The 11018-nt window shown below is 39.1% G+C and overlaps 1 protein-coding gene across 1 annotated transcript; it reads right to left on the reverse strand.

Annotated features, from left to right (window-relative positions):
- Positions 1-2863: 2863 nt before the first annotated feature.
- LOC125864044 (uncharacterized) lies at positions 2864-5158 on the reverse strand. The gene is made up of 4 exons (XM_049543991.1): positions 4507-5158; positions 4299-4306; positions 3918-4255; positions 2864-3137 (listed from the first exon to the last, which is right to left on the reverse strand). Exons 1-4 carry the CDS (start codon positions 5156-5158, stop codon positions 2864-2866), a joined length of 1272 nt encoding a protein of 423 aa, XP_049399948.1.
- Positions 5159-11018: the final 5860 nt, after the last annotated feature.

An 11018-nucleotide genomic window follows, 5' to 3' on the forward strand; every position in this document is an offset into this window, starting at 1 on the left:
GGGGACATCTCCCCCTTGAGAACCTTTCTAGATTTAGCTGTAATCCGCTCCTGAGACAAATTTGAGGTTAACATACAATTCACATCTTTAGTCCAAACATACTTAGACAACCCTACATATGGGATGTGAAAAATCTCATCAAGTCTAACCGAATTAAACACCAAGTCCACACCATTAACAGAAGAATTGGCCACAGAGCCTTCCAAAACATTAAGATTGGTGTAGAATTCACGCACCTCTTTCTCATGCACAGGCAACCTAGTGTCAAGAAATAATTCTGCCTACCCCTGAAAACGTAGTAACTCCAAAACCCCCAGGACTAACCCCATGGTGCGAATGTCAGGATGAAAAGTCCTACCTCTAAGAACCTTCTTAGTAACAAAGTATTTATCCTTCCCCAAGGTTAGGTACTTGGCCAGATTTTTATTCATTTTAGTGTCTTGGAAGGAGGGGGCAGCAGGTGAGGACTCAAGACTGTTTTAGGCTCAAAGTCAAGTAGTACAGGTGAGACACGGGGAGGAACTGAAGACTTACCAGTTCGTCTTTGCTTCTTACTAGATTCAGCGGTTTCCTGCAGTTGAGCTTGACTTTCACTGCGAGCTAATATGACATGAATATGAGTCCTTTTGATGGAAATATGTTTTCGTGGTCGCTGAGGGATCTAGGGATGAAGCTGACTAAGTGGGATGTCTTTAAGATCTGGGTCATTAGGGTTAGTAGGTGGTGGTAGAGGTGGGGTTGTTGTGATAGTGGGAATTGAGGTATCGACTGGAGATGGCAGTGGAGAAATCAAGTGGAGAGAAATTGAGGTTTCAGAGTGAGGAGGCGATGGCGAAATGGTAAAGGGGTTGCCGGAGGTATATGCCGGCAGTGGAGATGGTGGGCGAATAAGCACGGGGCATTTCTGAGGGGAGTCTGGTAGTGGATTTGTTAGTGATGTATCAGTGGAGAAACCACCTTCCCCTTGAGATGGTGCGACGGGTGACGGCAGAAACGAGGAGTGTGCCGGTGAGTCGGAGGAACTTTCGTCATCGGAGTAGGCGACAAGGGGGTAAGCCATGATTCATTTATCCTTTTTTTTGGTTTTCTTTGATTGATGAAATCTGTATTGTGATTAATCTTGGGTTGTTTTGGGATTAGTGGAAGACATTTTGGAAGAATTCTTGGGAGATGAGATGTAATGATGGTGGTCTTACATTGATGGGAGGCGTGAGTGACGGTTAAGTGCCCGTGGTGATGTGAGTGGGAAAGGTTTGATAAGGGTTTAAATGGTGAGTCATTTTTTATTTCCCGCGAAAAAAATCAAAGATTTATGGAAAACGGTAACGTGCACCAGGTTCTTTTAGAGTGTAACAAGGCCATATGTATAAGTGCCCTGCAGAGATGAATAAAAAGAGGGATGAAGTGCATACCTGGTGAGATGAGAACCTGGTCATGGCTACGTGAGCACTCATGTACCAAGGTTAGAAGAATTTAAGGGTAATATCATTAGACCTTAATCATCAGGTACCAATATGCGTTAGAACTGAACATGTGTTACAGTTTTATAGATCACCTTACTTTGAGATAAGCCTTAGAATGACACGGGGGCATGTGTTAATCTTGAAACACCAGCCCTAAGGCTAAATGATTCTTCTGAAATGGTTCACGTCCAAGTGCCTTGGTGAAAATGTCAGCAATCTGATCCTCAGTTTTGCAAAAGGTCATGATGATGAGTCATTTTTTCAATATTGTCACGAATAAAATAATGCATGATATCTATGTGGTTGTTTCGTTTATTTTGGACCGATTTCTTTGCCATATTGACTGCACTTGTGTTCTCGCACATGATGGGTATGCATCCTACGTTAATTCCAAAATCTTCGAATTGTTGCTTAATCCATAACAGTTATGCACAACAAGATGTGGTAGCCATATATTCAGCCTCAGCATTGGAGAGGATGACCGGATTTTGTTTTCTTGTTGCCAGGAGACGATACAAGACCCTAGGAAGTGAGCGATTCCAGATGTACTTTTTCTATCTACAAGGTAACCTGCGTAGTCTGCATCTGCAAAACCTACCAGGTCGAAGGAATCTCCTGTTGGATACAATAGAACCAAGTTAAGTGTACCTTTAAGATATCTAAAGACCCTTTTCACTACTTTTAGATGAGATTATTTTGGACAGGACTGAAATCGAGCACATAGCCCCACACTGAATACAATGTCAGGTCTATTGGCAGTTAGATACAATAGTGAGATAGTCATTCCTCTGTACTTGGTATCGTTTACTGGAAAACTAGTTTCATCCTTTTCAAGCTTAGTCGTTGTTCCAATGGGAGTACCAATTGTTTTGGCCTCATTCGTCTCAAATTTCTTTAGCAATTTTTTGATGTATTTTTGTTGATGGATTGAGGTGCCCGATGAGGACTATTTGATTTGAAGACCTAAGAAAAAGTTTATTCACCCATCATGCTCATCTCAAATTCGCTACTCATTAATTGTGCGAATTCAACTCCTAGTCCAGTATCTGTTCCTCCAAATATGATATTATCTACGTACACTTGAACAATGAGTAGGTCATTACCTTGTCTTCGAAGGAATAGTGTATTATCTATTTTCCCTCTCGAATACCCATGTGCAAGGAGGAATTTGGACAGGCGATCGTACCATGCTCTTGGTGCTTGCTTTAACCCATATAGTGCTTTGTCTAGTTTATAAACATATTCAGGATGATCAGGGTCTTCAAACCCAGGAGGTTGTTTCACATATACTTCTTCTTGGAGGTATCCATTCAGAAAAGCATTTTTTACATCCATCTGCTATAGTTTAAACTCTATGTGGACGACAAAGGCTATAAGCATCCATATTGCTTCCATTCTTGCTACGGGTGCAAGGTATCATCATAGTCGATTCCTTCTTCCTGATTGTACCCTTGTACAACTAGTCTTGCCTTGTTTTGTGTGACTTGTCCTTGATCGTCGAATTTATTTCTAAAAACCCATAAAGTGCCTATCACATTTCTATCGTGTGGTCTGGGAACCATGTTCCAAACTTTGCTTCGTTCAAACTGACTCAGTTCCTTCTGCATGGCTATAATCCAGTATAGGTCTGCCAGAGCTTCTTTAGTATTTTTGGCTCGACCAATGAAAAATATGCTGAAAAGGCACACATATTCCTTAGTTTTTCTCTAGTATGAATTCTTGAATCCAAGGGTGTGAGAATATTCTGTATTGGATGGACATTATCATGCATCTGTTAATGAGATAACATGAAGTGTTTACTGCCTCAGCCCAGTAGGATTTTGGTAGATTGCTTGAAATCAACATGGTTCTAGTGATGTCTTCTAATGTTCTATTCTTGCGTGCTACCACACCATTTTATTGTGGAGTTCTTGGTGATGAAAAGTTGTGATCAACATCATTGATAGTGCAGAAGTTTAGGAACTTGAAGTTTTCAAATTCTAAACCATGATCTGATCTGATGTTGATAACTTCACTATTGAATTTCTTTTGAACCAGTTTCACAAAGATTTCAAACATATCGTATGTCTCATCCTTTGTTACTGAAAATATGGTCCAAGTGAATCTAGAGTAGTTGTCTACATACACAAATATGTACATTTTTCCTCCTCTACTTAGCACTCACATTGGTTTACATAAGTCCATGTGAAGCAGTTACAAAGGTTTTGTAGTGCTGACTACTGCCTTAGGTTTGAAGGAAGATTTTATTTGTTTACCCTGTGCACATGCACCACATATTTGTTCATTAATTAGCTTCTTTTCTGGTATTCCTCTGACCAGGTCCTTCGATATTAACTTATTTATTGTAGAAAGACTAATATGCCCCAACCTTTTGTGCCAAAGAAGGGAATTTTCAGTGATGGCGCTGAGGCGGGTGAGTGGGATGTCTGGGATCATTATCTCAGTTTTGTATACATTTGTCTTTTCCCAATGAGAACCAGTTTCTCTATGGTTGAGTTGACCACTTTGCACTCATTAGTAGTAAATATAACTTTGTTTCCTTTGTCACACATTTTGGATATACTTAGCAGATTGTGTTGTAATCCATTCACATAGTACACATTGTCAATAGCTTGGTTAAGGTTCATGCCCACTTTTCCAATTCCTTGTATTTCTCCAGTTTTTCCGTTTCCAAAGGCTACGTTTCCACCCTTGAATTTTTTCAATGAAAGGAAGTTGCTTTTATGTCCAGTCATATGCTTGGAACATGCGTTGTCCAAGTACCATTGTTTTGGCTTTCCTCCCGCTGAATCCTGCAATTATTAGACAAGGTTAGTTTTGGGTACCCAGATTCACTTGGGTCCCTGTTTATTAGAGAAAGGATGAATACAATTTTTCTTAGCCCATGATGGAAGGGTTTAAAGTGTGGGAACCAGTTTTGTGTTGTTTTCTTTCCATATCTCTTGAGTTTTTTGTACGAAAGTGAAATTGTTCTAGTGTGCAGTTTGTTTTTTATTGCATGCATAACTCTTATGTGTTGTATGTCCACAGTGGGAACACAAACAATCTATGTTGGGATTCTTAGCTTCAGAAAAGCCTATTCCATGTCTTGTGGAAGATTGACTCTTTTGGACTCTACCGAGTAGTATGAAGGACCTGGTCCATCTCATACTATGCTCTGTTTCCATTTTGGTAATGTGAAGTGTTTTCTGTAGGTCTTCATTTTTTACAGTTATGAATTTAAACTCTTTGTTCAATTCTTTTAGCTTATTATAAAGAATACAATTTTGTTGTTCTAAGTTTTCATTTTCCTCTCTTAATGATGAATAGTCTTCCATTAGCAGATCTCTTTCAGAACAGGTTGATTGGTATGCATTTATGAGAGTATGCAATAGAGATTCTAGTTTTCTTTTTGAATAAGAGTCAAGATTTTCTTTAATGTAATGCAGACTAACCTGGTCCTTCTTGTCCTCTTCTTCTTCTTCAGAATCTAACCCAACCATTAATGCTTGAATTGTCTCCTGTATCTGACAATTATTTTCCTTATCTTCAGGTTCAGTTATGGCTACTAGTGCAAGGAAGTGATATTTGTCAATTTGTTCGATTGCAAGTAGGGATTGATTTTCAGTTTCCTCATCTTCAGACTCATCTTCTGACATGCCTCCCATTGCAGCAAAAGCTTTCGTCATTGAGTGATCAGCCTCTTGGTTAGTCATCCTCCTATTGGTAGGAATATATCTGTCACCTTTACCATCCTTTGTTTTGTCTGTGTTATTCTTTTTATGTTCTTGGGACCAAAGTGGACAGAATTTGATAAAGTGATCTGGACTTCCACATTTATGGCATAGTTGCTCTCTTGAGCTTTCAGCTGTCTTTTGAGGACCTCTTCTTTGAAAAGTTTGTCCTCTTTTTAACATTCTGGAAAATCTCTTTGTCATAAGTGCAATATTTTCATCCTCAAAGTCTTCAGGTATTGTAGCTTTCAGAACTAGGTTCTTCTCCTTTCTTTTACTGCCAATTTCTTTTTCTTGGTTTTTCTTTAGTTCATATGTGATGAGATTTCCAATAAGCTCATCCATGACAAGTTTGTCTAGATCAGGTGCTTCAGTGATAGCTTCTACTTTAATTTCCCACGACTCTGGTAGAACACTTACGAGTTTTCTAACAACCTTTCCGTTTGAAATTACTTATCTTAGCGAGTAGATCTCATTAATGATTGCAGTGAACCTGGTGTGCATCTCTTGAATTGTTTCTCCCTCCATCATTCTGAACACTTCATATTGTCTATTCAAGTTGCCAATTTTAGATTTCTTAACCTGAGTTGTTCCTTCGTGTGCAGTCAGTAGAGTATCCCAAATCGACTTTGCATCCTCACATGATGAAATTCTATTGTACTCGTCTGGTCATATGCCTCAAATAAGATCTTTTTAGCTTAAGCGTTGTTTTGAATGGTGAGTTTGTCAGCAACATCCATTCTTTTCTTTTCTTTGGTACCAGGGTGACTCCATCTTCTCCCTTCTTCATGGGTATAGCAGGACCATCTAGTACTACACTCCAAAGATCGGGATTTTCACTTATTAAGTGATCCATCATGCAGTTTTTCCACCATCCACAGTACTTTCCATTGGATAGTGGTGGTAGAGTTTGAGAAGCTCCTTCTTGTGGGTAGGTGGTGCTTCCATTGATTCTTTTCAAGATGTGAATCTTTTAACGAAAAGACCCGCTCTGATACCAATTGAAGAAACCTTACCTAGTACTCAAGGACCATGTTCTTGAATAGTACACATAAGAAACTTACGTTAATGAACAATGACACCAATATACCGCGGAAACCTTCCTAACTCAAGGAAGGGAAAAACTACATCAAAGTTTAATATTAATTCAAAACAACTCAGTCAATCAATGAATTTAACTCTAAACTTCTACCTTTTTCGATTAACTATAATCGAAAGCTCTCAATTCTTCAAGAAGTCAAACTCGCTTCTTGTTACAATTCTCTCACAACTCTCTCTTAACTCTAACCACACAAGAAGTAAAACCCACTTCTTGTTTACAAAACTCACAAACTCTCTCACAACCCTCACAACCACTGATTCAACTATGAATCAATATGACTCACCTAACTTGAAAGAAATCTAACTCTAGAATTCTTTCTTTCTCTACTACTTAAACACCTTTGGCCTTCAATATGATTCTCTCTCACTTTCTCTCATTTTGAAGTATGCGAAGACGACTTCTTCCTTGGTCTCTCTTGTCTTTTTATAGATGTTGAACTGTGTTAGAATCCGATATGTATAAGGAGAGAAGTTATAGTTGTATTAGGAATATATTTCGACTTATTCTTTTAATTGCAAAACCTTTTCCTTTTATAACTTGGCTTGTCATGTCTCCTTATTCATACAAGACTTCTTCTGTTGAACTTTCCTCTTCCGACTCAACTTCTTTTTAGCACAAAAACTCTTCTTTTTTTTTATATTAATATTTCCGTTATTTAGCCTTTGAGTTGTAAGCTTTCCAAGGTGAACCAGCAAGGTGAACCTGGTTCATGGTGTCGATCATCAAAACCATATTTGATTTATCATTTTATCCCTTTTTGATGATGGCAAATCTTTTCCCATTTCCTTTGCAAAATCATCACTGTTTCTACAGAATAATAACTATAATATCTTCCCCTTTTTGGCATATAAAAAAGAAGAGGTGAGCATATAACATAACCAAGTTAGATCGAAACTCAGAGTCCTTATGGACAACACCTATAGAAAGTATAACACAAATCAAAATCAATCTAAGGATATTATCCATTTTAAGCCAAGGTACCACAAACACATCATAAGCAGGAACAAAGCAGTCATATAAAGCAGATAGCACTAGAGTTCTAAGCTTACAAAGAGCTTCACCAAAATATCCATCCAGAGCAAAAACAAAAAATAACATGACATTGTTTTCAACAGTGATCAAAGTAAAACAAAATGGTTAAGATGTTGAAGGAGAAGGGTGGGATAAAGGTTGGGACATGGAAAGGAGTTGGAGAACACGATCCACACGGGCATTGGACTCACTTTGTTGCTGCACCAACTGATCCTTTAATCGAGCAACTTCCCCCTAAACATAGCTAGACATTGAGAGAAGCTTCAAGTTCAGCATGGAGGGTCTCATTTTGTTCCCTGGCAGCATGTAGGTCGTTCAAAAGTGTGGCAACTGGGCTCGAAACATGGGGTGGAAATGAAGAAGCGTGATTACCTTCATCATACAACCGCCAGGTAGCAATAGTGGATCTGGTGATCATATCACAACCAACCAAAGCCCTTCCCTCTCCCAAGGGGACATCAAAGACTTTAAACATAGTGGTGAGGAGATTTCCGAAAGCCAATTGATAAGCACCAAGTTTAGGATCAATTACCCTAGCCATATGTTTAATCATTAGGGATGGCCAGTCTATAGGATCCTTATTCTCCAAAGCATGTGCAATCCCCATATCCCTAAAAGAGGGCTCATGCCTCCTCACACCCCTAGGCAAAACACCCTTATGGACCAATTCAAACAACAGTTTGTGAAATGGGGACATCTCGCCCTTGAGAACCTTTCTAGAATTTGCTGCAATTCCCCCCTGAGAGAACTTTGAGGTCAACATACTATTCACATCTTTAGTCCAAACATACTTAGACAACCCTACAGATGGGATGTGAAAAATCTCATCAAGTCTAACCGAATCAAACACCAAGTCCACACCATTTACAGAAGAAGTGGCCACAGAGCCTTCTAAAACATTAAGAGTGGTGTAGAATTCACGCACTTCTTTCTCATGCACATGCAACCTTGTGTCAAGAAATAATTCTGCCCACCCCTGAAAATATAGTAAATACCCTCAGGGCTGACCCCATGGTGCGAATGTCAGGATGTAAAGTCCTACCTCTAAGAACATTCTTAGTACCAAAGTATTTATCCTTCCCCAAGGCTCGGTACTTGGTTAGATTATTATTCATTTTGGTGGCTTGGGAGGAGGGGCAACAGGTGAGGACTCAGAGTCAAGCAGTACAGGTGAGACACAACGAGGAACTGGAGAATTACCAGTTCGTCTTCGCTTCTTACTAGATTTGGTGGCTTCCTGCAGTTGAGCTTGACTTGCACTGCGAGGGAATGAGACGCAAATATGAGTCCTTTTGACGGTAATATGTTTGTGTGGTCGCCGCGGGATCTTCGGATGAAGCTGACTGAGTGGGATGTCGTCAAGATCTGGGTCATTAGGGTTAGTAGGTGGTGGTAGAGGTGGGGTTGTTGTGACAGTGGGAATTGGGGTTTCGACTAGAGATGGCGGTGGAGAAATCGAGTGGGGAGGAATAGGGGTTTCAAAGTGAGGAGGCGATCGCGAAGGGGTAAAGGGGTTGTCGGAGGCATATGCCGACAGTGGAGATGGTGGACGAATAAGCATGGGGGATTTCTGAGGGGAGTCTAGTAGTGGATTTTTTTTACTGATATATCAGTGGAGAAACCACCTTCCTCCTGAGATGATGCGACGGGTGATACCGAAAATGATGAGTGCGCTGGTGAGTCAGAGGAACTTTCGTCATCGTAGTAGGCGACAAGGGGGTAAGCCATGGTTCATTTCTCCTTTTTTTTGTTTTCTTTGGTTGATGAAATCTGTATTGTGATTAATCTTGGGTTGTTTTGGGATTGGTGGAAGACGTTTGGGAAGAATTCTTGGGAGATGAGATGTAATGATGGTGGTCTTACATTGATGGGAGACGTGAGTGACGGTTATGTGCCGGGGTGATGTGAGTGGGAAAGGTTTGATGAGGATTTAAATGGTGAGTCATTTTTTATTTCCCGCGAAAAAAATCAAAGATGTATGGAAAACAGTAAGGTGCACTAGGTTCTTTTAGAGTGTAACAAGGTCATATGTATAAGTGCAATGCAGAGATGAATAAAGAGGGGGATGAAGTGCATACCTGGTGAGATGAGAACCTGGTCCCGGCTATGTGAGCACTCTTGTACCAAGGCTAGAAGAAAATAAGGGTTATATCATTAGACCTTAATCAACATGTTGTGCATCATATGGATGTATACCTAAAACAGGTACCACAATGAGTTAGAAGTTAACATGTGGTACAGTTTTATAGTTCACCTTACTTTGAGATAAGCCTTAGAGTGACAGGGGGCATTTGTTAATCTTGAAACACCAAGTGGAAGCAACAGCAAATTAAACACAAGTGCAAAGTGACATTCACAACACGTTTCCGATGTGTTTGTGAAGAAATGGGAGCTCAGAAGACATTGGAAGTTGGGATGTTATCTGAAGAGAAATCATGGATCCTCTTTAGGCAGAAAGTTGGTAATTTTGTTTATTATCCATCTCTACTTGACTAGCTAAAGAGGTTGCCAAAGAATGCAAGGGGCTGCCACTTACAATTATTTCAGTTGCAAGAGCACTAAACAAATCTTAAAACCAAGCAAGGCGGAAAGCAGCCGGGCTGCAGCAGGTTCGGGCGACGAAGAGGATGATGATGATGACGATGACAATGACGAAAACTACCGATTAAATTTTTGTATAAGATCATGCAAGGGTCAGCTTCTAACGAGCATATCTCTTAGAATATGAAAAATTATATGTCCTTTTATTACCCATCAAATTAAAGATATTTGGGTCTTATTTCTATCTCCACTAATCATTTGTAAATCTTAGTCTAGATTAAAATGTTACGATCGTTTTACTAGAGATGCTCTAATCTGAAACTTTCAGTAGTACGACCCGTACCATGACCCATGGGAAACTTCTGATAGTTTTAAAATGCACCCAAGCAACCACAAGTCAGACCACGATTCATACTATAAATGTATGATCCATATATCACTGTATACGACCTGTATCAGTTGTATATAATTTTTTCAAGATTTTATATAAGCTCTAATTTGAGTTTCTTTTCACTCCTTGGTCATCCCTACATCCCCCGAAATCTTTCTTAAACTCTACCAAGTCTTGGTAAGTATTATCCATAATCTTATAACACAAATTTTAGAATTTCTACAAAATTCTAACATCAAATCCTCTTCCTAGCTCTAGTTGTGAAATCAAGAACTCGATTCTTGAGTTCGACATTTGATTTTGGGGAAAGTCCATCAAGATTTCTTCCTTCCAAATCAAAGTTAGCATACTCTCACAATTTTCTAGTAATTCTAACATATGATTGTGTATCCTAAGAAAGAATCAACCATCAAAACCTAGGGGTTTCAAGATAACTCATCTCAAGGTTCAAGAACAGACTTTTGAAATTCTTCTTTAATCTTACGGTTTCAATTGGAGAGATTCAAGGTATGTAAGGTTATCATAGTAAGGAACTTAGTTCTTTCTCACGTATTACATCTACAGTTTCATTTAGTAAGGCCAAAGTTAGAGTTTTTACCCCAAAGTTCATAAATTCATGTTGTTTTCTAATCCAAACTTCTTGATGTCGATTTCTATTGTTGAAATTATTGTATTTCATAGTCATTGATGATTATTGAATGATGGTTTATATTTATTCTATAACATGTGCCCTTTTTAGCTAAAGTTATTTGTAGATATTGTTGTAGTATTTCATA

The sequence above is a fragment of the Solanum stenotomum genome, chromosome 5, assembly GCF_019186545.1.
Source record: "Solanum stenotomum isolate F172 chromosome 5, ASM1918654v1, whole genome shotgun sequence".
Taxonomy (NCBI): Eukaryota; Viridiplantae; Streptophyta; class Magnoliopsida; order Solanales; family Solanaceae; genus Solanum; species Solanum stenotomum.

Excerpts from the sequence above, each read along its gene's own strand:
- LOC125864044 (XM_049543991.1), bottom strand. The coding sequence starts at position 5,158 with ATGACTAACCAAGAGGCTGATCACTCAATGACGAAAGCTTTTGCTGCA. Across the intron at positions 3,138-3,917 it reads CTCATTGGGAAAAGACAAAT|CATATTTTTCATTGGTCGAG; the intron begins GTATACAAAACT and ends GTGCCTTTTCAG.